The 26,985-nt window shown below is 38.6% G+C and overlaps 6 protein-coding genes across 6 annotated transcripts; 2 read left to right on the top strand and 4 right to left on the bottom strand.

Annotated features, from left to right (window-relative positions):
• Positions 1–359: 359 nt before the first annotated feature.
• L201_000507 (uncharacterized protein) lies at positions 360–6,644 on the bottom strand (the record flags this gene model as incomplete). Its single annotated transcript, XM_066216307.1, has 7 exons — positions 360–394; positions 464–568; positions 645–2,803; positions 2,859–2,986; positions 3,038–3,246; positions 3,311–4,592; positions 4,656–6,644. The coding sequence occupies 7 exons, from the start codon at positions 6,642–6,644 to the stop codon at positions 360–362; spliced, it is 5,907 nt and encodes a 1,968-aa protein (XP_066072404.1).
• Positions 6,645–9,320: 2,676 nt separating this feature from the next.
• Positions 9,321–11,446, bottom strand: L201_000506 (uncharacterized protein; the record flags this gene model as incomplete). Its single annotated transcript, XM_066216306.1, has 6 exons — positions 9,321–9,714; positions 9,785–9,981; positions 10,036–10,532; positions 10,589–10,619; positions 10,686–10,710; positions 10,773–11,446. 6 exons carry the CDS (start codon positions 11,444–11,446, stop codon positions 9,321–9,323), a joined length of 1,818 nt encoding a protein of 605 aa, XP_066072403.1.
• Positions 11,447–11,987: 541 nt separating this feature from the next.
• L201_000505 (uncharacterized protein) lies at positions 11,988–13,799 on the top strand (the record flags this gene model as incomplete). The annotated part of the gene is made up of 7 exons (XM_066216305.1): positions 11,988–12,081; positions 12,165–12,256; positions 12,343–12,565; positions 12,635–12,808; positions 12,885–13,312; positions 13,394–13,605; positions 13,685–13,799. The coding sequence occupies 7 exons, from the start codon at positions 11,988–11,990 to the stop codon at positions 13,797–13,799; spliced, it is 1,338 nt and encodes a 445-aa protein (XP_066072402.1).
• A 592-nt stretch (positions 13,800–14,391) lies between these two features.
• Positions 14,392–15,619, top strand: L201_000504 (uncharacterized protein; the record flags this gene model as incomplete). Its single annotated transcript, XM_066216304.1, has 4 exons — positions 14,392–14,429; positions 14,513–14,654; positions 14,798–14,967; positions 15,091–15,619. 4 exons carry the CDS (start codon positions 14,392–14,394, stop codon positions 15,617–15,619), a joined length of 879 nt encoding a protein of 292 aa, XP_066072401.1.
• A 424-nt stretch (positions 15,620–16,043) lies between these two features.
• On the bottom strand, positions 16,044–18,376 carry L201_000503 (uncharacterized protein; the record flags this gene model as incomplete). Its single annotated transcript, XM_066216303.1, has 9 exons — positions 16,044–16,109; positions 16,181–16,254; positions 16,325–16,399; positions 16,489–16,707; positions 16,816–16,878; positions 16,975–17,349; positions 17,427–17,475; positions 17,552–17,648; positions 17,736–18,376. The coding sequence occupies 9 exons, from the start codon at positions 18,374–18,376 to the stop codon at positions 16,044–16,046; spliced, it is 1,659 nt and encodes a 552-aa protein (XP_066072400.1).
• Positions 18,377–20,207: 1,831 nt separating this feature from the next.
• Positions 20,208–22,361, bottom strand: L201_000502 (uncharacterized protein; the record flags this gene model as incomplete). The annotated part of the gene is made up of 4 exons (XM_066216302.1): positions 20,208–21,315; positions 21,371–21,573; positions 21,637–21,993; positions 22,101–22,361. The coding sequence occupies 4 exons, from the start codon at positions 22,359–22,361 to the stop codon at positions 20,208–20,210; spliced, it is 1,929 nt and encodes a 642-aa protein (XP_066072399.1).
• Between the last annotated feature and the right edge of the window lie 4,624 nt (positions 22,362–26,985).

Raw genomic sequence — 26,985 nt, 5'->3', positions numbered from 1 at the left:
AAAAGTCTAGATAACGAAATTATTAGTCAGATGGGAAAACGGAAGGGGATTGAATTAATATAATTAATTGTATGTATTGTTCTATTGGAACATCGTCTAAAAATACAGTAGTGAGAACAAAGTAAAACAAAATGGAAATAATGATAACATTCCTTGGTTGATAAAGTACAATATGTAGGAGAGAGAGCGAGAAAAAATCGTATGTTCTGATCGTTGACGTCAATATGATAAAAACAATTCAAGCTGTAAACATCCGTTAAATTATATCCGGAGAAAAAAGTGGACAAAAACAAGGAGAAAATGATGTGTGCGAAAAGGAAGGGAAAGGTTGAAGATTGATAGCACAAAAAGCTACAATTTTAAACACCTGGAGAGGGTACGGGAGAAGGGGCATCTGATTTGTGTTTTACGATGATCAGCTGATAACCTTTGACGTTACTGGAAAAAAAATATGAATGCTCACCTCTAAGATATCCACCTTTTTCCCACTGACCCTGTTCATAAACTTCCGCGGACCTCTTGACTGGATCTTCCAAAGCAGAAAGTAATACTCTTACACGAGCAAAGTCTATTTAAATGAATCAAGTCAGTTAGAAAAATGAACTCTCTCGACGAACATGAGGAATAGGCAATTATAAGCTTACCAAGTGGTTTTAATAACCAACCATCGAAATCTTGAGCCAAATTACCTCTATCAGATTCATATAAACTTGCTGATACAGCGAAAATCGGGATTCTGCCATCTACACGTAATGGATTGATATCAATTGGTGCTTTCAATTTATGTTCTAATTTTCTAATTTCTTTTGCAGCTTGTCTACCATCCATAATAGGCATTTGAATATCCATTAAAACCACATCAAAATCCCAATCATTTTCTAAAGCTGTTACAGCTTCTTGACCATTTGTTACAGCTTTGACTTTATGTTTATCCATTTTCAATCTTTTTTGCAAAATTTGTGAATTTATCATATCGTCTTCTACAACCATAACTCTTAATATTGTTTTACCTTCTGGTGTTTTCTTTGTACGTTCAGATTGGTTTGATGGTGGTGAAGGTGCTTTTGTAGATTTTGATAAAGAACCTCTTTTTTCTTTACCAGGCAAAGGTGAGGGTGCAGAAGAATCTGAATGAGTTGAGGTCGATGAATCTTTTCTGATTTTAGCAGTAACAGGATGTGATGATTGTCTATGATGATGTGAAGGTGACGATGATAAATCTGCAGAGTTTCTGGGTGATGAAGAAGAAGGTTTATAAGATAATCTTCTTTGTGGTTCTATTCTTGTTGGATGATTATCGATCGCAGGTGAACGTCCTGAAGTAAGTGAAGGATCTGAAATTGTTTGTTCTTGATCCGCGTCCATTCTACTTGGTTTAACTGGCCAAGATGAATCTGTTACAGGGAAAGTACCAGGTCTGGACATTCTATATTCTGCGTCTTTGATTCTTTGATCATCAGCACCTACAGGATGATTCAACATGTGACTATTACCGAAATCATTAACGAATGAATCGACTTCTGACATTCCCGAACGCGCTGAAACGACCGATCCTTCACCTGAACTGCCCGTTCTATCACGCACAGCAAGTTTACCAGAATCTTTTGATGCTTTTGATGATCTTGAGACTGGTCGACCGTGGTGAACAAGCATTGGTAGTGTGAAGAAGAATCGACTTCCGACACCGACTTCTGATTCAGCACGTAGCTGACCATCCAATTGTTCGACAATTCTAGCTACTACAGCGAGACCTAGACCTAAGCCATTCCCATTGGATGACGCTTTTACTTCATCGGCACCTTCTAAAGTTACAAACATAGCTTCTAGCTTGTCTGTAGCGATACCACAACCTGAATCACTGATGACAATTTCGATCGGAACTTGACCACTTTTAACTAATTCACCAGATCTACTACCACCGTCCGATGACGATGGCTGTTGTAAACCGCAATAAACCTCGATGAAACCTTTCTCAGTGAATTTAACGGAATTGGCCACCAAGTTGGAAATAACAGTTTTGATCTTTCTTGAATCACCAATAACATATTTAGGCAAGTTTTCAGAGGTGATGACTCGGAAATCAAGTCCACGTCGAGAAGATTCGGTTTGATATAATCGTATAGCGTCTGAGATGGATTGTCGGATATCAAATGGATCGTTGAATGCTGTTTCATTACCTGTTTCGATACGTGTAAGATCGAGTAAATCATGTACGTGGAACAACAATGCTCTTGAAGCTTGATGACTGTTTTCCAGCATACTTCGGACATCTGAATCGATATTACCGGACAGAGCCAATTCCAACGTATTGATAATTTGACTGAGAGGCGTTCGAACAGCATGACTTGTATTTGATAAGAGAATAGCAGTGAGTTGATTTGATGCCATAGCCGATTGTTTCTCTCTCCAGACTTGAATGAATTTACCATAGATAAGAGCAAGGACACCGGCAGATTCAAGTTGATCATCTGTCCAAGCTCTACTTCTACCTGTAACGATTTCAGACCATGTTTTAAACGATTTTCTAGGTTCTAGACTTGCCGAATCACCAGCTCTTTCATCCTTGTAAGGTTTACCAGCCCATTGTACTTCACGTGCTTGACCTTTTCTCAAGAACACAATGAAATCTTGACCCGCTTTAGCAGTAAGAGGTACGTAGAGTAGACCAGCAATAGTATCCTGAGCTCTAGGTAAGACCAAATCTGGGAAATCTCTCTGTATATGGTTCGATGCTTTGCAAGCGTCGAATTTCATGACTCGAAGGTATTCTGCAATAGCCAACATTGATTGACCTTGATGATTCCTGCAAGAGTGATAGTGTCAGAGGTATTGTCACATACGAATGGGTACACACTCACTGTCCAAGCAGTTTACAACCGTCACCAATAACTAAAAGACCAGACTCTGCATCGAATATTTGCAAGAGATCGTCTGCGTTCGATACGATATAACCGGTTGGATGAGCTTGAGTAGGTATTGTGGAAATCTGTGATAACACCGTTAGCGAGGTTCTAACTGAGATGCTCTATTGACTTACGAGTTTTCTGGTGTGTAATCTTTGAGCATAACTCAATCTTTCGATGTTTCTGGAAATGGAATCTGAAAGAATTCGCATCATTTGTCTAACAGGGAAAGACACTCTCATTCCATGATGACCATAAGAGTGACAAGCAATTAAACCCCATAATTGGCCAAAAGCCATAATTGAGACGGACATTGATGATCTGACGTGCATATTGGCAAGATCTACAAAAGTTTATTCATAGTCAGCAAAAAGATCTGGCAGATTGTATGCCGAGAATTGACTTACATTTGATGTGAATTGGACTCATTGCTCTAAGATAACAATGAGTCATATCTAAAGGAGTATTCAAATCTTCTTTACTTCTTAAAACCATTCTTGCAGTAGTTTGGCTTCTATCATATAACAATCTAACTTTATTTATCTTATATAATTCTCTTGCTTGTGCGGGTATGTCTGCTGCTGGGAACATCAAACCTTTATACAAATCTGTTGTTTTACCCCATTCAACTAATTCTGATACTACTTGACCATTCATTGATTCATCAAACTGATAAATCAACACTCTATGGAATCGACATAAATCTTGTATGACACCAACGGTGATTTTCAAAAAAGTTTCTAAGTCTGGGGCTGCACCTAATTGATCATTGATTTGACCTAAAACAGCAAATACATCCATTGTACCTGTTGTACCTGTTGGTGGACGTCTTACAGGTCTTCTAGCTCCTCTACGTCCTTTACTACCTGACGCTGAATCCGTCGAAGATCCACCATGTTGACCTGTTCTTCTCATACGTTCCAATGCACGTAAAGGTTTAGCGTGATTAGTCGTACTTTCGATGATCTTTTCAATTGGTACTTCGAACTCAATACCATCCAAGCCCATAGGTTTGGATCCAGGAGGTAACATAGAAGAAGGACGACTTCCACTAGCGATTTGGGATGTGTTCGGAGTGGACGAGTTTCCTCCGATAGTCATGGTCGAACCGTCAGAACCTGTGCGTTGATTGACCTTGGGTGTTGAATTAATAGTCATGGAAGATCCAGCTGAAGCGATTGCTGAACCGGTACCATCACTTGAACCTTTGCCGACACTTGCTCCCGCAGTTGATTCTGGGGTTTCAGATCCATTTGTAGAAGAGATTGAAGGTGGTTCGAAAGGCTGTATAAGGGGATTGTACTCATCTCGTTCTAATTCGAATTCTAAAATGATGAGATCGGGATCTGGGGCAGTGAGACCATTCTCGTCAACCTTCTCTGATGCGTTGATCTTTGGTCGATGAGCTGCAACCCAACAACTCCATTCACGCCTTCGACCGTTCAGACTCCCAGCTGAAGTTGCTGAACTTTCTTCTTCTTCGGAATCATCACTCCCAGGTTCACCATATCCTGATAACAAGAACACTGAGGGTCCTTCTTCTTCCACACTACCTTTACCACCTTCGGCAATTGGTAAGTATTCTAAATTATCTCGAAGGATATCTTCTTGATCGATTGTTAATATACGGGTGAAACAATCAAGTTTAAACAGATATTTGGGAGACAATCCAAGTAATTCGGTAGCATTCTAAGAACAAATCATATCAGTATGCGTTCCGTAATTCATCTTCATTGCAAGATTGAAACGTACCTCTGAGACCTGTCGAACAGTCAATACGCCGGTATCATAATCTTCTTCAAGTACCATTAAAACACCGAAACCTTGTACGGCTCCAGGTGTGGTGATAGGCTCGTCTTCACAACGCCTCAATTTACCTTCTCTACCAACTACGACATGATGCCCGTCATTATCTGAAACGTGCTCAAAACGGAATGTGACGATAGGTTCCGAACCAGCTTCACTTGTTGACGCAGTCAGTCCGTCTTTCTCGTCTCCAGATGCGATAGCCTGTTCACTTGACGCAGGTGCACTTGCATCGTCTTTGTCCTCTGCCCACTGGATTGCTTCTGCTGGTGTTGGTGTGCCGTTGATTCCAAGACCATCACCAGGTCCCATATTAGGTAAATCGATCGTTTCTCCTTCTCCTTCGGGGTGAGGAGAAGGCGTAGGTGCATTAGGATCGGCCATATTGACAGTACGAGCTTGCTGATTGATGAAATCCCTGACTGAATCTCGAGTCGTAGCATGACTTTGTTGTCTTTGTTGTTGAGCTAATCTAGCTGCTGTTGTAGGTCCGCTTGGTCCACCTTTACCAGATGCACCGCTATCTCCTGTAACACCACCATGCTGACCTTGACTACTTTTTGTACCTGTTCCAGAACCTCTTGTTCCAGTTCCATTACCATCCCCCCCAGTACCTGTCCCACCTGTTGAAGCGAATGAACCGGCTTCTCCTAAACGTACTATACCACTAAAATCATTGATGAGTGATCTAATACCTGTCTCATCCACTTCTAGACTTGTTCGAGATTCACTTCTTGTTGATGATTTTTTCTTCTGAACCAATTCATCTAAAGCGTTAGCAATTGGATGTTGAGGTTTAGGTTGTTGTAATTTTGGTGCTTCTCCTGCTCGCTGCTGAGGTTTTGGTGTAGATGATTCACCTTGACCAGCTGCAGAGAAATTAGTGGTTTCTCCTGCATTACCTTGTTCTGCTGGGTAATCACGGAAATTGATAGTAGCAGGTGTATCTTGAGGTACACCAACAGGTGTTCTGTCTTTTTGAGGTAATCCACTCCCCGATGCTTCTGCTGAAAGATTAACAGGTTTATCATGACCGTGACCATGATCACTAGCATGTTTAACTGTACCGGAACTTCCACCTTTAGCAAGATGAGGTCTTTCAGTTGATTCAGTTGTTTTGGTTTGTTGATCTTGGTCTTCTGCACTAGCTCTACGACTACTTGGGGCTGAATCGCCTTTATATGGTGTCGATAGTTCGAAAGTCGTAGACGAGTTTGGTGTTGGAGGTGTAGTGACACCTTTTCCTGATACTGAAGCTATACGATCACCTGTTCTACCATTAAACGTTACTGAACCTTTCCCTTGTTCTTTCTGTTTTCCTTGTTCATGATCATCTTGTTGTTGTAACATTTGTGCAATAGTTTGAATACCAGCATCATTATCACCTTTGAAGGAACTTTGTGAGAATCTACGATTATCTAATCTTGATGAAGGTGTTCTAGTGTCGCTTGAACGTGATTGAACTCTGTTTAATGATGTACTACCACCAGAAGATGGTCCACCGATATTGTTATTGTGTCCATCAGATGAATTGTTCAAGCCCTGGAATACTGATCTCATTGGAAATACGAAACTATTGCTTCCGTAGGTTGAAGATGGACTTAAAGGCCCACCACTGTCCATCCCTCCTGAAGGTGAAACTGTTGGACTATACCGATGTGTACCTTCATTCGTTGGTGTTGTGGCTTTTGGATTATACTGTGCGGAGGGCGATATAGGTTTTGGCGCATACCCAGGAGCGAATTGACCTGTTTGATACGTTGGTCTAGCTGGCATCGTAACTGATCCAGGACGGGAACATCGTGTATTAGATGAAGACGAAGACGAGGGTATTGATTCTGATGAATTCTGGGGCGTTGTACCTGGTGTTGGTCGGATCACAGGATTTATAGTTGGTACTCTGGCGCCATCAGATCCTTCTCTAGGCGATGACATGATGGCTATTGTATAGTTGAACAGTCAGCTAAATCAGATCAGTTGCAAATGCGTAGCGGAGAAATGAGGTGAACTGACTTATTGCAAAGATAATCTAAAGATATAACACACACAAGATTAAAGGTCTTTTGCACCACTATCATGTACAAGATCGTCCTATATTGGGGTATACAGATCCACCCTGTCCTTCTTGACCACGATTCTGCTATATTTGGTGAATGTTATTGATGGACAGGCTTGATGAGTGTATTATGGTTAACTACGATCGAATGAAAGTTATCGAGATCGAAACAGCGGCGAGTCCCAATTGGCTAATTGTGGTCTTCTAGCTTAATATTCAATCGAGTTGTGGTAGGACCTTATAACGTCGTTGTATATACTTTCGATGTCAATTGTAGATGATATAGAGCGATGAAAATGTAACGCTGGAATCTGAATTGATAGTGTTGAACTGGAAACGCAATTTGTTCAAAAGTCTATTATTATAGCTATTGATTAATCCTTGAATCATTAAACTCCAATCCTTGATCCGCGTGATATCCTGTTCTATCCTATTTTTGAAGCAAATCGATCGTTTTCTTCTTTCTTTGATAGATATCAATTATAGTAGTATTATTATTTTATCGAAAATGTCAAATAGTGTATCAACAAAAACTACAATAGTCTATATCGTTGTTAATGGATTTGGTAGTATGTAACCATTTGATGCTTTGAGTAAGGTTGTGCGGCGAATGGGAGAATAACCTTACCGTTTGTATATGTGTACAAGGAGAAAAGAAAAAAAAAGGGTTGTTTTGGTGATCAAGTCTTTTCCGCTTGGTGGAATAAGCTACATACGTACTGTACATGAGTGAGTACCACAGGTAGAATTAGGTGACTACTTTAGTCCTTTTGCTTTTCTTACTTTAACTGCTCCTGTTCTTTGGTTGGATCAATCACTAAGGTAAATAGACTAAAACCCCTAAAATAATAAAATGATTTTGAAGGTTATAAGGGTTCAACTTGCCTCTGCTACTCCCCCTTTACTGCCTTTTTACTGTACAGTAACTACATCATCTACCCTGAGATTCGGTCGTACAGTGATTTCAATGAATTCCGTAAATTATGCATTTATCTACTGTATTTCACTTTTCTTTCCAACTTGTACTAACCTGCACAGAACTTTTAGCTTGAAGTCTGGATTCTACCTGTCAATTTTCGCATCTATCTATCTATGCATACAGTACAAGTTTATTCCAATAATAAACTTTTCCACGAAATTCGTTGTTCCCACAATCATGATGATTGTGAATGCGCGATTTATCTTCTTTTATATTTTATACATAGGAAAGCTGATCTAGTGACAAATAATTCGAGACTTGTTCATATACCTGAAGTTGGATAAGGTAATACAGCCTGTTCGGGCCCCAAGTAGACTAACCAACCTATCTTTTCTGGAATTTTATTTTAATTTTTTATGTTTTTAATTTTTCTTTTTCACTTTTTCATGCGCTTAGACCTACAACACGTCACCACCAGTTTCCTGGAATCATGAGTTGGAGAATAATTTTTATATCATCTGTAACCTTTACCTTAAGCCCAAAAAATACAAAAAAATCGTTTGTGTAAGCGAAACATCCCGATCTTAACCCTGAAGATTCAAGGTATAAAAAGTTGACCAGCTTTACGATTGTCTTTTACCTGAATAATGATATAATAATAATGGTGGCATAGAAAGCAATCGTAAGACAGATCTCGTTACTTGTACATCTGCTGCCAATATCTCCTCTTGTAAGTTTCCCTCTTCATATGGTTATACGCATAGAACAGTATCTTCGCTGCTGGATGGACTGTGATACGGTAACTTGAGATAGCAAGTTGTATCAAACGTAGCGTTCAGCCTTTTCTATCAATATTGCCTCAATTTGGGTATTCTTTCGGGTGACGATTGGATCTAAGGGTAATGTGTTTTTCGGCATAGACTTGATTCTTCGGCAACAGTGGTAAAATGCAAAAAATAAACTTCTTTCTTTATATTTTGGTTATTTAGATTATGCATGTATGTATATGCACAAAAGAAAGTATATAATACATGATTGTTCATACATTACCATCATCCAGTATACTACTTATCAATGCAAATACTTGAAATACGTGTGCGACTAATCTTACCCCACTTTAACTGATTATCTTTTCCATCTTAATACCCGCTGTCAATAATTGAGTTTAAGCTTTGCCGGAATTTCAACTAAAGGAAGTCCTGTATCCCATCCTTTGATATTACGATCACTGCTTGATGTGTTTCCTATATATGTAAGCGCTATAGCGCCATATCTAGTTACTAGGTGTATACAGTACGAGTACCTTACTCATTTAGGCATCTCCATGAGATATTGTTGATCGGTATTACCGTTCTCGCATTACCTTTCCGAATACAGTTCCCCCATTGGTGGATTTATGAAGAAGGTACAGAAATTGGATTGTCCGAATACAATCTACAGGTAACGCTACATGCATAATCTATAAGAGGACCTAGCGATTTACATAGTACAGGCAGATAAAAAGCTACAAGAGATACCACTGTCCGTTTCGTAGTATAAAACATGTACCAATCCAATCTTGTACAAACGGTTCAATGTCCAAGGTCCAAAGTGACCACTACAATTCTTGCTAACATTACATGGTCAATATGATACCTCAATGCGCAGAAGCGAGCAACGAATGTCTTCTACTTCCCATTAATCCATCATCATTCCTCTTCTTATCTGCTTGATCACCAGATATCTCAAGGTAATTCTGGATCCATAACTCTAACAAACCAACCAAAGTCCCCTGACCACTTTTTATACCGTTCTTTTCTGCCATGGCTTTCAAGCCCACGGGAAGTGGTTTATCAGGTTCGAGACATAGGATCGTATCTTCTATTGGATCTAATCCTGAGATGAGGACAGGAGCGATAACTATAGCGAGGTTGAGTGAAGTCATTTTGGTCTGTTCGGCATGAAGCGATAAATCGTGGAATAGGTGAATCAGATAAGAGAGTATTTGTCGGTTCGAAGTGGATAGCGAGGGAATGAATTTCATTTTTACACTATATAGCAGCATTTGTCAGGTTCAGGCAGAGAATATAACACGGTCTCGTTCACAGAACAATCACTCACTCATCCATGGACGTTGTCCCCCTTATTATGACATACAAGTCTTCCTTAATGATTGGTTCGCGCAACTCTGCCAGGAACCGACTAAGTATCTTTGGCGGAAGTAATGGATCCTCTTTCGCTAGATCTGACCACGGCAGCCGGGGCTGTCGACTTGTTGATAGATCCAACAAAGTGATAATTGCAGGTAAGAGAGATGACTAATTCATAACATTAATTAGCTTCAAGCAGAATGGATTCGGCAGTAGACATACATTCGAAGATCTCCTAAAAACACCTTCAGTTGAAACACATTCCGTCAAGATGACTTTTCTGAGTTCAGTAAGTAAAGGTGGTAGACTACCTCCATATTCTTGTAAAAGTTCATCGACGTTCCTTCCCCAGTATCCACTATTGCCAGTTGGCAATTTACCTTGTGTTTCGTAAAAGCCAAATGGTGGTAAAGGGAGATATGATGCCGCTGTTTCTACTGCTGATGATATAGTTTGATATCCCCAACTAGCCAGACTTGAACCGCTATCTACTCTTTTTAGGGGTGGACGATCATCTAAACTCTTCTTGGTCGATATCGGAGGTAAGAGTCCTGGATTTACTTGTAACGTTCTTGCCTCAGTGATTAGGGCCGATAAAGAAAGATCAATTCCATGTAAAGATACACCATGTTCGTGGTAGAGGGATATTAAGCAAGGCACTGGGTGAAGTTTCGAGTAAGATTTAGGTGATATGAATGGGACAATGAATGGGAGGAGTGCTAGTAGGGAGCTGAATTAGCTTATATTATGGATCTACACAACCTAGCTGGCTCACTTCGTGTGAATAAAGAAGGGCGAACAATATACTACATGAGTCAATATTAGCTGAGATACTTCTCATTTTGATTATATCAGAAGCGTTGAACACATACCAATCGTTTCAAGTTCTTTCTGTATCTGTTGGTATGGATTAGTATAGCTTCGTCCATTACTTTCACCCTTTGAATACTAGTACTCACTTTCTAGGTAGCCTTTTCCATCGCCACACCCACCATGTGATACCTGGCAATTTCCTAGTTTCCTTCTCTTTACCTTTTATATTCCCCTCTTCATCCGCTAAAATAATCAAGACGTATCCACCTTCTCCTTCTTCCCCTACCCAAGGCTCTAGTCGTCTGAGTACAATATTGAATAACTCATCATTCGATAATGTCGGTGGTGCAGAGCTAACATGTGATAACGATAATACCAATATATTATGATTGACTGGAGGAGGATGTACAGTCAAAGTAGGATATAAAATCAAAGATGTGTCGAGGGGTTGAGAGCGTAATTGTGACAGAGAAGCTGTAGTTGAGTAAGTTGACTCGATTGAATGTCTTGATGACGAAGAGGTTTCATCAGATCTTGATTTATTACGAGGATCATCAGACCGTAATTTTGTTTCTGAATCATCGTTACTTTTCCCCCATAATGAGCCTAAACCACTTCTTCTCCAAGCTTCCTTACCCAGTTTCATAGTTTGACGTGTGAGACCTTGATCAGATGATTCACTGTCCATTGATGGTCTGGATGTGGATTGAGATAATCTAGACAAAGTATGCATCAATGCATTATTACTCTTAGAAGGTGAAGTTGAAGAACCATTTGCTTGTGTATCCCCTTGAAGGGGAGGAAGGGGCGGATTGAACATAAGTCGCTACAATCTTGAAGCTATGTAAGTAGTACGAGGATATGATGAGGATGTCTCATATATATATATGATATTACATAGCAATGATGAGGGGACTAGGCTACGGAGTGGGGGGATGTGATATGTTATTATTGTTGTAGATCAACAGAACAGATCAACATGATACAGTCTGATCTGATACAGTACTACTTTCAACTTTCACACGGTGGTTCTCTGTTTACATTATATAATACTATACTATACTCGGATGTAACCACGTGCAGATGTCTTTTGCCCCGGATTTAAGGATTTCATCGATGGCGCAATCTTGAAATGTGAATGTTATTCCCAAAAAAAAGTTGGATTTATTTAATAGTGTTGTAATCATGGATTAAAAAGTTCAGGATGAATTCGGAATCATCGTTATGTTACATTATATTATGGGATTATATCATGGTAGCTTGAAATGAACAGTAAAAACAAATATATATCTGTTTATGCAAATGTTTGTTGTGATTCTTTCTTGAATCATCTCTATCCAGAAAAAAGCACATTTGCCACCATGTCCGTTCTTGTTCCTAAAGCTTTCCCTTCACTCGCTCGATTAGCTTCCACTTCTGCTGCAGGAAAGCACAAGGTCGTAGTCATCGGTGGAGGTAAGTATTTCTATTCTTTACTCACGTGAGATCGATATATATCTATCTCTTGCTAATTATGCTCTTCTTTTCCCGATGATAAGGTGCTGGTGGTCTTGCTGCTGCAAATCAAATTTACAATGCACTCAAAGCTCAAGGTAAAACACTAGGTGATGGTGATGTAGCTATTATTGATGTATGTGATTTTGACAAATAATCCTGTTTTGCAATTCTTTTTGATTGTCGATTAAAAGCTGATTTTTTTCGTTTTCTTTATTTTAGGCTGCTAAAAATCACGATTATCAACCTGGATGGACAATTGTTGGATCTGGTTTAGCTTCAAAAGAAACATATAGAAAACCATTAGATTCTTTAATTTCACCAAATTTCGCTCATATTCCTCAAAACGCTTCAGGTTTCGAACCAGGTGCTAATCAAGTAGTACTTGCTGATGGAAGTAAAGTTTCATATGATTATTTAGTCGTTGCTGCTGGTATTCAAATAAGTTAGTTCCCTTACGATGACATGTTTTATGAAATCGAGGTACCGTTCTTACTGAACAAATTTCAATTAGATTGGGATAACATCAAAGGCTTGAAAAATGCTATTGCCGATCCTTCTAAATCAAAAGTATCGACGATCTACTCATACGAAACCGCCGATAAAACTTGGGATTTAGTAAGAGAACACAAAGGTGAAGGTGAAGCTATCTTCACCCAACCATTCGGTGTAGTCAAATGTGCTGGTGGTGAGTACCTACAAACCATTTCTTTTGTTCCAGATCACGGAATTCTTCAAGCTGACTGATGACATCTTCCGCTTAGCTCCACAAAAGATGGCTTATATGGCCGATTCATTCTGGAAATCTCAAGCTGAAACTTCCAATAACCATTCTACATTTATTACTGGTATGCCATCAATGTTTGCTGTACCTCATTACTCTAAAGCATTAGATGCTATTAGACAAAAAAAAGGAATTGATGCTTTATTCAATACAAATTTGGTTGAAATTAAACAAGATGAAAAAATTGCTGTATTTGAAGTTGTTGCAGGTGAAAATAAAGGTAAAAAAATCGAAAAACAATATGGTTTATTACATGTTGTACCACAAATGGGTCCTTTAGATTGGATCAAAAAATCTCCTTTAGCAGATTCTGTAGGTTGGGTAGATGTAGATCAAGGTACTTTACAACATAAAAAATATGGAAATGTTTTCTCTTTAGGTGATTCTTCTTCATTACCTACCTCAAAGGTGAGTTAGCCTTCTGAATTTCATTTCTGCATATATCCAGGATGTATGAAAGCTGATCGGCGAGAATATATCATAATCTAGACCGCTGCCGCTATCACCGGCCAAACACCTGTTCTCACACACAACTTAGTATCTCATATGGAAACCGGTAAAGTCGGTAATGCTATTTACGATGGTTACACTTCATGTCCTCTTTTCACTGGTAGAGGTGAATTGTTACTTGCTGAATTCAAATATGGTGCTCAAAGAAAAGAAAGTTTCGGTAGATTCGTAGATCAATCTGTACCTAATAGGTAAGTCAAATTCCTTCATTCAATCATACAGTAATTACATTTTACTACGATTTCATACTCATACACTGAACCTATATAGATTTTTCTACCATCTTACCAAAGATGTCATGCCAAGAGCATACTTTTCAAACATGTTAAAGGGTAACTGGTATGGACCTAGAACAATCTTCCCTCCTTCATTCTTACCAAGTTAAATACCTCCTCCTTCTTCTTCGCATAATATCGACGATAATCTCAAGAGCTGTGAAATGGTATCATTGCACGTTTGTAAATTGGAAGTTGCTAGGATAAGATGAAAGGGATGAAAGGAAAAGAATTGTTTAGAATGTCAATAAAATATCAAAATTTCGGAATGTCTTGTGTGTCACAATTTACATCATAGATCAACATAGATTGTTTGTATGCAAGTAAATCTTTTTTCTCTTTACCCTCCACATTCATCCTTGGCCCTAAACATATTCTAAATTTGGCTGAATGTTTTCAAAGCTTATCAAAGAATGGAGAGACAAGAAAAGAGTGTCAATACTCCGTCAAAATCGGACGAACGTTCTTCTTGTCTTGCTTCAAGGTAAAATAATGAAAGGATATACTGATGGAAGCTGAACGATACTTGAGCTTCTACATGGTATATATATATATATATATATATATATATATATGCGGGAGGTCTGATAAACCAACCTATCAACACATTATATACAGTATCCCAATTAAGTATCCCTCTTAATTTGTTCATCCTTCTAAGCCACAGATTATACGAAACGCACTAGAAAAACACCTTGGAAGATGTTATTATATCTTGTCAGACACGGTCAAACTGATCTGTAAGCTGAATCATTAAACTCTTCCTTCGTAGTAGACTTTCAACTTAAATAGTTATCGCTTACTCTTTGTTTTTGTCTATTAGTAATCAAGAAAACATCATTCAAGGTCAATTAGATACACCTTTATCGGATTTAGGTGAAGAACAAGCCCAAAAATTAAGTCAATGGTTAAAATTAGTTCCATTCACTGAAGCTTGGTCAAGTCCATTGAAAAGAGCAGAACAAGTAAGTAAATCCCTAATTATCTCTTTTGACTATTACTGATTATGCGGAAATTCCATGTAATTACTCACAATAACAACAATAATAACATGATAATAATAATGATATGATGACATAATACTGATTCTTTCTTTGCAAAAAACTAGACTGCTAAGATCATTTGTTCTAAACAAGCTAAATGTAATAATAAAGTTAATACTGACGAAAGATTAAAAGCAAGAAATTATGGTGAATTACAAGGTAAAAATTGGGAAGAAGTAAAAAAATGCGATTTGAAACAACAACAAGGTTCTAAAGGTATTGAATCAGAAGAAGAGTAAGTTATCTTCGAGTATATTGTACATGTATTATCAAATCACCAAGAAGAAAATGACGTCTGAAGCATCTTGCTGATATGAATTTTGTAATGACACTAATTGACTATACACTGACTATATAGATTATCAGCAAGATTACACGATTGGTTATCAATTTTAATTGAAACTCATACACCAATTACTTCTTCAACTTCAACACCAATAACACCTCTTTTAACTCAATCACAAGGGCAAGCTCAACCTGATTTTAATGAAGATAATAAACCAATTTTACAAAGAGCTCTAAGTTCAATAAAAGGATTACCTAGACCAGGTATATCAAGAAATTCATCAATTTCAACTAGACAAAATCAATTTGGTAAAAGTATTGTTTTATGTGTAACTCATCAAGAATGTTTATCATCTCTAATCAAAATCTTAACCAAATCAAACATAAATAATGATAATTCAAATGATGATGATAAAGTATCAAAGAAATCACCAATTGATTTACATGTACCTGAAACTATCAGCTTGGATAATAAAGTAGGTAATACAAGTGTAGCTATTTTGAGAATTTGGTGGGAAGATGATGAAGTAAATGGAGGATTGGAACCTAGAGGTAGATTAGAAGCTTGGGGGAGTGAAGAGCATTTACAAGATGATGAATAAGTGTTAAATCAGTTTTACTGAATACTATACAACGGGATCACAAGCGAATTGAACGTTATGGAATGATTTGACTGGATTATGCATCTATTTGATTTTTTCATCATGTATATATACCTATGATCTGCTTTCTCATCTTCAACTTGATCATTACAACTATATCTACACCGCTTTTACGATATTAACTTCCTTTTCCATTGGGACCGTAGCAATATTTCATTCATGAATCCATATTGCACCCCTTTTCCATGTTAACAATTCCCTGCATATGCCCGTCTGAAAAGGATTCTGTAGCTAAGAGGTATATTTCTGGCCATATCGACTTAGCAGAGCTGTACAATGTCTAAAGGGCTGGTATTCTTCATGTTATATACGCTATATAGCCTTCGGTTCTTATCCGGTTCATCCTTTTCGTTCTTGAGAATATCTAATACAGTAACCCGAACATTCCACCGAGGAAGATAGTCACAGCTGTATATATGAGCAGTATACCCTGTTAACGATCACATAAATCGAATGTCAACTTTCCATGATCATATCTTGTAATAATACGGATTAACTCACATAATTGTTAACACCGTATCCGCCTGTAGCTCCTTTCAACACTCCGTATTGAAGTAAAGATTGGGATACAGGACCTAGCAAAACGTACTGTATCAGTATTGATGAACTTTATGAGTCTACCGAAATGGCGTATGATCTGCTTACCCGAACTAAGATTTCCTACACCTCTAAAAACACTAATGATAGAGAATGTTAAAGCCGTCACAGCAGGATCATCCTCTAAGCAAATTAAATGGAATAACGATACGTTAGCGATTGGTCACAGTATATTCCAGAAACTGAAGCAGATAGATTGAAAGGCAACTTACTAGCTACAAGATGAATCATATGTGACCAAACAGAAGAGAAACTAGGACCTAAAAGACCAAATATAATTGCAAAAGCAACTAAAACACCTGTGTTTGTACCGAAACCCCATAAGAAGGCACATGAAGCTGCGCTTCCCACACAAGATATCAAAATTGTTGATCTAAGTGACATTCGATCTGACATATATCCGATTAGTCCATTTCCAAATGCTGATGCAGCTATTAGAATTATAATCCAGGATATCAGCTAAAGAATATAACGGGAATAGACATGACGAATAGTGGAATAAGATCTCGTCGCACGGAACGTCTTTTAGGTAGACTTACCATTGAGCAAAGCAACAAGAGCAGTACCATTTGGATTCTTTAATCCTAAATCATCGGCGTATGCTATTTCATGAGACAGTAAACGATAAATAAATATCAGTAAAATTCTCGCTTTCACGTTATTGGTATAGGGAAGCATGTATACATAATTCAACTTACATGGTAACCATAAACTAGGAATAAAATTACCTAAACTGGTTATACCAACAGTAGCTACAGCCAACCATAAATATTTTCTTTTTAAGAAATTCCAATCAACTTTAGGTTTAACTCTTGATATTGTACCTTGTTGATCAATTCTTGATAATGGAATTCTTCTTTTTATTGGAATTAATGAAATTCCACCTGTAATTAAATATCCTAAACCTAAAGAAATCATTGATGCTTTATATCCAAATTTATTTAATAAACTTTGAACTAAAAATGGAAATATCGTTCCACCAACTCCACTTCCTGCATACATTATTCCTGATGCCATTCCTCTTCTTGAATGAAACCATTCAAATAATAATGTTGCGCATGGTAGATATGCAGCTATGAAAGAGATGAAAATGAACAGCATTTGTCAGTTATACTATGATTGTGGTTCTTACTGTACTAGTCATACTCACCATAAAATCCTGAATAAAATACTCCAATAGTGACGATTAAATGCCATGGCTATAATTCAAATCAACACCCGCCTCAGCTTGACACATAGATGTTTCACGTGCGTTGCGATACAAGAAATACTCACCTGAGTTACAAAAGCACTAGCTATTAAAGATACACATCCAGTGATCAGACCAGCAATCTGAATTCGCATTGTCCATCTTGGATAAGTAGCGAATAAACTATATGTCGAGTAAGAAATATTAAATTAATTAGATTGGCGATTACAGAGTAAAACCGGAACTAATTTTAATTAAATAAAAACTTACACTCCGAAAAAAGCTGAAGAGATATATAATAAACCAGTATGTAATGTAGCGGCTAAAGTAATTATTGAATCTCCACCTTTACCTTTAAACATTGTATTTGTCCAATAAACATGTAAAATACCAATTGAATATGGTAATCCCCAAATTATAATTTCCATATATGTTGCACCTGCTAAAAATAACCATGCTTTTATACCTTTATCAACAGGTGGTAAAATTGATATCATATCATGTTCTCCGTGATTATTTTCATTTTCATTATCATTCATCATAGTTACTTGACGATTTGGATCTTCATCATTATTGTTATTATTATTATGAATACTTGGTTTAGAAGATGTAGATCTCCTTTGATATACTTGATCATTATCACCACTTTGATTTTGATGATGATGATGATAAGGTAAATCTTCAATTTGAGCTTCTAATATAGGATCAACATTAAATCTAGGTGAACCATTTACAGAATTAAAAGCTGAAGGTGATTTGGAATCACTTGCTTGAATATCATATTCAGATTCAATATTATTGTTGCTGTTGGTAGTATTGTTATTCGATCTTGATCTTGTTAAAAATGTACTTCCAGCTGAAATGGCTGCCAATTCAATTTCATTTGCATTAGCCAGATGAAGATCAGTCATTACTGCACTAGAATTGCTAGTATATCTCGTTTTTTTTTTTCGTTTTTTTTTCCTTTGAAATTGACTTTGTTTGCCTTTTGATGATATAGAAAATCCAATGATAATTCTGTTAATGTATGGAAATTTATGTACAAAAGGATGAAAGACACGATAATCGATTATGAGCAGTTTTCATGTTCAAAGAGGAATGAAGAGAACATTTACATATATCATTATCTCGCTTTTTTTCTCGTCCCAGTCCCAGATGAATTATTGCTCAGTTTGAGATTATCCACAGTACTCGTACTAGTCTTGATTTAACCGAATTTTATCGTCGCTCATCAGATCCTCAGTTACACTATTAGTGGGTGATAAGTTGACCCCGCTTCATAGATCTTTTCGACTCGTTAAAACACTCAAGGTACGTAATCTTACAGTATCCATTTAAATATTTAAATACCGCAGATATCCGAGATTATATATACTGATACTCGAAGTATCACTTATAAGCGCTTGTAGCAGCACCCCACCTATAACTTCACTTTTGTATCATACTACTACTCTGTATATCAAATTAATATTATTTGATTACTTAGTCTCATGTCAACTTATCCTTAAAGATATTACTTTATACTGAATGCATGCTCTCTCTCAAAAATATCGATCATCTAAGATCTCACTCATAAAATGAACAAGTATCATCATCATCTATTCTGGACTCCTTTTCGTATTTTTACATCATTATTACAGGAGTACTGCGAAAAGGCATTTCCGACCACAATTATGACAGTGTGAGAAGAAAGCCGATCAATCGGTCAAATAGAATTTGAGCGAGGACTTTTCAATTTTGAATTTATCCATCCCATACCTTACCGATTGTACCTTTGTCTTTTTTTTTCCACCTCAGAATCTTCCACATAAAGTTACTCTTTTTCTACGTGTTGTGTGTTGTACAATCGAGAGAAAGGAACGGTAGTGACAAGCTGATCTGGAAGGTACAAAGAAAATAACGATAACAATATGATATGATATTTTCCCGTCAGTACCTTGACGGTTAATATCGCACATGTGAACAGGTAATAACTAAAAGTTACGATCTTAGGGTAAGCTTGACACAACTCGTTCTCGTACGAAAAACACCGGTGCAAGGAGAGTACGGATATTTGGGATTACAACTGCAGTCTGCGGCAAGCAACATCGACAATTGTATACACATAGATGATATAATTCATTCATTATTTATTTCTCGTATTTAATTTACATTTATTCTCTCTTCTCTCCTTCTTTCGTGTTTATCTCTTCACATCTTTCTCAATGAATATTTCAACATGAAACTATATACATATAAATGATACTGGTATTAATGAACATTGTAAGGTGAATGTTTGATGAGGTGGTTGCGATGACTGTAGTATGCAAGGTAAATCTAAGTAACGGTTATGTGGATTGAGATAAGACTAATATTTACACCAAAATTAGGGCTATGTATGTTGACCCGTTGAATTCTCTAAATAAGCTACACAGTTTGTATTGGAAGCAGAGGAGCTAACCAAGCAGAGGATACCAAACTCGAAAGCGGACCCAATGAATTGACCGTCGCAGACACGACTGGACTGATTATTCGAACATGTTGTTGAGAAAGCCCAAAATAATGTACTGATAAAGTAATGAATGATTATATTGACAATTTTGATGTTGGAGGTTGAGTGCGATTTTTTTTTCTACCAAGATTACATCCGCTCTCCTGCGTTTGCAGTATACAGAAACATCCTTTACGATGACACGTTACCGTTACCCTTCTAAACTGTTGACTGGCTGGTATGTACAGTTGAGCTTATATACACATGGATGATTAAACAATCGCACCAGCGTTGGTTCTTGTCCAATCATCATGTTGTTGATGTATCGGTTGCATATAATTTTGATTTGTATTACCACCTTGAGCATTTGTATTATCGCTCCACACATTGGGTGTTGTGTCGGTGACAGTGGTGTGCGTATTCCAATGATCTGTTCCTAAGCCATTATGTAAGGGGGAAGGTTGCTGAGATCCATTGATACCCGTAGGTCCACTGGGGATTCTACCTACTCCAGTTCCTCCACTGGAGCCAGAGCCGGCTGAAGAAGGTGGATTAGCAAAGTCACCACCTCTAGGTACCAACCGGGAATTCGAGCTCGAGGTGGATTGGATTGAAGGTAAACTATTTCCTGGTTGTTGAGGGGGAACAGGTTGCCAAGCTGCATAACCATGAGAAGGAGCTGTAGCAAATGTAGTAGCTGTAGGTGATGTCATTGGGGAAGCCATATGGGCTTGATGCTGATGATGAGTTGAATGACTGGTATGCGAATGACTTGGTCCAGAGGATCCATCTGGATAGAATGCTGAAAATGTAGAAGGTGCAGTCGAGGGCGGATGGTAGGAGTACGGATTTGGTTTTATATCGTAGCCAGCGCTATTAGGCGGTGAATAGACGTTTTCAGGCAGCATAGGTTGTGATTGTCTTCTATGCTGGAGACTAGGTTGATATTGAAGTCCTCCGGATAACCTAGGTGAAGTGGCTGAACCAGGACCACCTCCATAAGGATCATATCGACGACTGGAACTTCCAGGCCTTATAGCTCCAGAAGTTGAAGTGGAATGTATCGAACTACTTGAAGATTGTCGAGCGAGAGATGGGGCATAATGCATGGATCCGACCGATGGAGAATCGTAAAAGCCCGATCCGTGACTGCTTGCGCCAATGTAAGGTCCAGCCATAGAAGGTGCATGTGGAGGTAGAGGAATCTGCATGGGTACAGTTACTGATCGATTTCGTGGAGATCCACCTCGAGGTGCGTGAGATGTCATTTGTGGGTATACTCCTCCATCGTAGAACTCTCCAGACGAGGATGGTGGAAAGGACTGAAATGAGTATTGACTGTTGGGTGATGTGGGTGATTGTGGTTCTTCCGCTTCGCCTCTGTTGCAAGCGATTAGTGAATGAACTATATGATTCGGTGAATTAGTGTACTCACCTATACCTCATGATACCATCAGGACCTCGTTCGATCAGCGGAGGGAAACGGAAGTTTTGTCTATTCAAGTATTCTTGACTAATTTCTAAAGAGGATAATTCAGGTATCGTTGAAGGTGCTCGAAGTTTACCTGTGAGTACATCCTGGACTGAGTAGTATGAGACCATATGTTGATTAAAACCATTCACAGAAACGGACATGGTCTACATAGAATAAAATGTCAGGACCGGCCTTCATAGGATGACATACTGGACAGGGGTGCTTACCTTCTTGACCAAACCGTTACCCTTGAATTTATAACTATTTGTAAGACTTCCAACCAATTGTCTTTCCCGTTGTCTTTCCATAGCTCCTCCACCTTCACTAGCAGAACGTGGTCTTGCTAAAGCACCTTGGACTAGGATTGAGGAATCCGATATGCCCTGCACTGACGAGGATGGAGCGTCCATGACGCTAGGGTGAACGTGACCAACATTTGCAGGTGAATCGTATGCTCCCGAGATACCTAACGAGGAAGGTCCCGGTTTGCCTTGAGGTGTGCTACCGGTAGGTGATGATTCCGGTGGTGATGTTGATGTTTTGGTCGGGGTGTCGCTTTGTTTCTTGTCTGTTTCTCGATAGACCTGGAGAAGCTAATGTTAGTTCTCATTATACCTCCGAGAGGTGATTGGCGTCGGATGTATATCATTGCCGCAGTCATGTGGAAAATCGTGCCAAAATGGACACTTACCAAGAAATTACCCAATATCCTACTTGGACTCCATATCAACCCATCTGTCCAACGCTTGATTCCACTTTCATGTTCGTCAAAGACGAAAACAGCTCCTGATTGCACCATACCTCGTTCACGCTCTATCAACCTCCTTGTAACTCGGGGGATCATACCTCGTCTAGCAGCTTCAAAGACAAGTAAAGCATCGAACGTGGTTTCTATATAACCCCTAAAAGGAGGGTCGAGATTGGGAGGTGGTGGAGACGATGATGTCGCCATTCTGTCTAATGGGCGACGGGAAGGACGAGCGAACGTATGTAACGAGTGTTGTTCAGGTAATAGCCGAACGATCTATTTGTTGACGATGTATGGAAGTTGTAGACCGGATGATATTAATTGTATGGCGGGGACAGTATATGTTGATTAGTGATTCAAGTGAAGGTATGTTGAAAGGAGGATGGGTTGGTATGATAAGAAGCAGTATAATTGAAATAGCTATTAGCTCCTGCTGCAAAATGATAAGGACAACTGAGACAGCTAAAGATAGGGATCTACAACACGATGAAAGTAAATGATCGGAAGTATATATAACCAAGAAAGAAGGTATGTTCAAGAGTAAAAGTTTCAAGTATAGATCGTTTGTCCACGAAAAGCATGAAGTTGCGGATAAACTCGTCACCAAACTAGTCACTAGGTCATATAGAAGAAGAGGGCGATGGGTTTTCGAGTTTGTTGATATTGATATATGAAATCTAAAAAACGGATTGGGACAAAGATTGACGATCTTTTCGGGATTGCGTGTATATATTCCGATAGTATAATAAATTGTCAAAAAGAAATCAAGCGTAAATATAAGGGTATCAAAGAGATCAATACAAAAGGTCAAAAGATGTGTACTCGAAATATGTACGAGACCTCTACCTCCTGTATTCCACTACAGCAGTAGTCGAGTCCATGTAGTTGAGAGCGGAAGTGATGAAAAATTGAAAGGATAGTTGGCGGTTACCTAGCGATAAAGACGAGATCAAGGTGGGAATGTATGAGGTAATATTGGTTTATTCCAACTAATCAACATATAAGGTATAGAGTTCCGGAATCCGCGGCTTGAGACAGTGGTTGGAGGATTACGGACGTTGTGTTGAAACATACAGCCCAATATAGGCAAATATATCGTAGAGAGATCTATAGGTATTATAGCGGAAACGATAGGACGAAGAGACGAAAAAAAGGATCGAATACCGACAAAGATGTATATGAAAAATGAGGGAGCGGTGATAGAATGGATGATTATGATGAAAATGAAAGATATCAAGAACATTTGAATATTTACGGTATAATAACGGTATAGAGATGTATAGACATATCGATATAAGGGTTATCGGAGTTAAAACTAGAATTAAGATTTTGGGTTTTTTCACCTCGGTCTCTTAGAGAGGTTTAAAGCTTTTACCCTTCATCCCTACCCTAGAAAGCTGTTGTTCGATGATGTTACCATTATGTGAAGCGAAAAGGGTTTGGAGAACGGAATAATACGAATAACAGCATCTCTTGGTATATTACGATAGAGGAACAAGTAGCGCCAGGAGGATCAAGTGGGTTTTGAGACAAGGGGGGATAATTAACATAGAAAGTCTGATTAAGGGAGAATTCCAGCAGGAAAAAATTCGCCACTCATGATCAGACGGATTAGGGGTAGAAACGAAAATCAAAACCGAGGGGAATTCTCGGTATAACCTTCCTTATGGGATCAAAGAAAAATTGAAAAAGCGTTTTTCGTACGAAAAGGAAAACTCGATCATATGGGAATAAACAATTAGAGTACTGAGCCGAGCCACACTTTACTCACCCTTTTGATTTTCGTCCTTCTGCTACCTTCGGTGCTTCCGAGTTAATCCGTTTCTGCGGATCTTAAATATGCTGATCTGCGTTGGGGAGAGATTTTTTTGATGGGTTTTTATGGTTTAATAGCTGGAAAAACAATTCTCTAGCGAGATCGACGGGGAGTTTCTTCTCTTTTCGAATATGGGATTGACAGACGATCTTCCGGATAAAAAGGGAATAGGGTTAGGGTATCTGTTATATACTATTGGTAAAGATATCAGATCATATGTCAGTTTCAGATTTTCACAGCATAACAAGATGGCCAGATCCTGTCAATCTAGACTCTACAAACAATAGCGAAAATCACTAATGGATATTTACCGAATCCGAAAGTTCGACGGAAGAGAATAAGATGGGCAATAATAGTGCCCTTTCGAAATACAATACGGATTAAGTGAACTAAGGTAGAACTGAGCATTCACTCACCAGAATTATGCGCTTCGGAGTAGAGTTCGGGAACTACTGGTCGGTCCGCCCAGGCAAATCTAATATTGTAGACAGATTGCTGCCCGTAACCCAATCTATCAGGTAGAAGTATAAAGATCAAATTTGCTGAATGAGTTTGTCACGATGTACAATACCACCGATGAGGAGGCGCCAGATAGGAAAATGAGCGATGATAGCTGACGCAATGGAGATGCCGTGATGATGGTTGTCGTACTTCTTTTTTCGGGATTTACAATGAGGTGAGGCAAGTTTAAGGATTGCTGTGATGTACTTTAACGAGCTGATTACTGCGAGTAGGAAAAACCCAAATTAGCAAAGAAATCATCCACGCGTGTGTAAAGTCAAGCGAGCATGAAAATTTTTTCCCGATGGTAATAGACGGAGTGATATAGGACAGCGAATAAAGTACAATTGCTGGACATTCCCAATCTGCGACCAGTGTGAACATTGACAGAGGGGTTGCAAAGGAAGAGGTGATCAGGAATAAGAGGTGATTTACTGAAGTGAACATATATAAAAAGTTTGAACATGACGCCAATGGCAATTGGAAGGAGAATGATGGTTGTGATGAAAGAAGTTAAGGGATATATGATGTGATGTTGTTACTCTAATAACGCTATGACAATATAGACATATAAACATATAGACGAAAGGTAAAGGTGACCGCACAGACACGCATACACGCATACACACAGCCACACATCAAACTCAGCTAGCATACAGACATACAGCTATGCAGTGATAAGACGATAAGATTTAGGAATTTAAATGATAAAAGCACCACCACAATTCTCCTTATCAACGAACAGGGTCTGAACTCGATAGGTTGTCAAGTCGGCAAAAATGATGCGCTGATGACACGCCCAGATTCCGATTTTGACAGATCCCAAGACTCAAGCAATAATGATCCGATACGCAACAAAGCGCGGTATGGGTAACAATCAATCAATTACAGTCTGGTAAAGGGTCGATGTATGATGGGAGGTCAAAACATGGAGGAGGAAAGGAGGGTGACTCGGCATGGGAGAAGAACGATGTCACCAGAATGGAGTTATCAAGCAAAAAGCGGAAACAAAGCACAATAACGCTGGAATAAACTGCAAATTAGAGTTGGGGACTCACATTTTGTATTCAGGGCTTAAGCTGATGTTGGCCTCTGATGTCGCCAAAACAACAAGTCAGCAACATCGCACTATATTACGCGAAGTGTTGTATAACTTACTACGATAAGACGAACCAAATACACAGTATAAAGAAAGTTTGACAGGCCAAGCGAGTTATTGCCGATAATCAAGATCAAATTGTTGTATCCTATACTAACAAAAAGTGAACTGTAAGTATTCAAATCGGAGAATATGTACAGTATAAACAAAGTAGCGTATCTATTCTTGGGCTGAAAGAAATGATATCACAAGAAACGAGATGAAATGAAGGAGAGAATATCACGAACGAAACAATTCGAAAGCGATAAATCAAGTAAACATGCTGAACGATAATGTCAAGCAAAAATCTGGACCACCTTTGATGGAATCTCAGACAGGGGTGGTAGAAGAGGACAAAGCAGTTTCTTCTCGGTAATGATGACAACGTAATTTACAATGAAACACCAAGATCTTCAGCGAACAGTCCTCCTTTCATCAACTTCTTCGACCACGAAAACCATCATGGCATCGTGCCCCGATATCGGGCAAGACATGGTGAAGAGTACCGAAGTGTGACCTTTCCGCTACTTGCCGCCGCCTGGAAAGGAGCGGGCGAAATTGGGACAATCACTGGAGCGATGATGCTATAATACATCCGCTCATAGCCATAATAAAGGATGAGCAGTGGTGAGAGGGTAAACGATTAGAAGATGAAAGGAGCCGAAGACTTGGAAAGAAGTATTTGCAAGTGGGAAAGGAGGTTTACGAGTGTTTTGGACATGGAAAATAAACAACTGGAAAGCATAACTTGGGATGGATACAAAGAGTGAGACGGTGTGATGTCCGACTCATACCATTTCATTAGGATTGAGACGAGAACAGTTCCTACTAGACGATGGAATGTAGTGACCAAGTGAAACTTACTTACCAGGTGAAGATTAAAGGAGGGTGTCCTGATAGAGCGATATATAATGAGGTTGTATCGAAAAGGGATATTGACGAAGTTTTGATGTTTCGATTCAGTGAGAAACAACCCAAAAGATAAAAGATAAAAGGTTGAATCTTTTGACTTTATGGTGGGAAACCAAAATTTGTGTGTATTGAGCTTGTTTTCTTGTCTTGTGGGACAGAAGCTAATAATAGTCTAGTTTGATTATCTACTGGGTTTGTAGGATTTTTTTGTTTAGAATGATCAAGGTGATATACCTCTTGGAATGTAATTGATAGGCGCTAGTATATTGATTCAACCGTTGGAAGATGGATTGAAGAGTTTGCTAGAAAAAGATTAAATTGATGAATGAAAATGCGGAGAGGGGGAGGGGGGTAGTTTGTTTCTCGTAAGGTAGTCCTGATCGACAAGGAGATAGTGTATAAAAAAGAAATGGTTGAGTTTGCCAAAGTTTTTTCTGAATGACGAGTATGGTACACTAAGC

The sequence above is a fragment of the Kwoniella dendrophila genome, chromosome 1, assembly GCF_036810415.1.
Source record: "Kwoniella dendrophila CBS 6074 chromosome 1, complete sequence".
Taxonomy (NCBI): domain Eukaryota; kingdom Fungi; phylum Basidiomycota; class Tremellomycetes; order Tremellales; family Cryptococcaceae; genus Kwoniella; species Kwoniella dendrophila.
The sequence above is the reverse complement of the archived record's forward strand: the minus strand, read 5'-3'. Positions and strand labels throughout refer to the sequence as shown.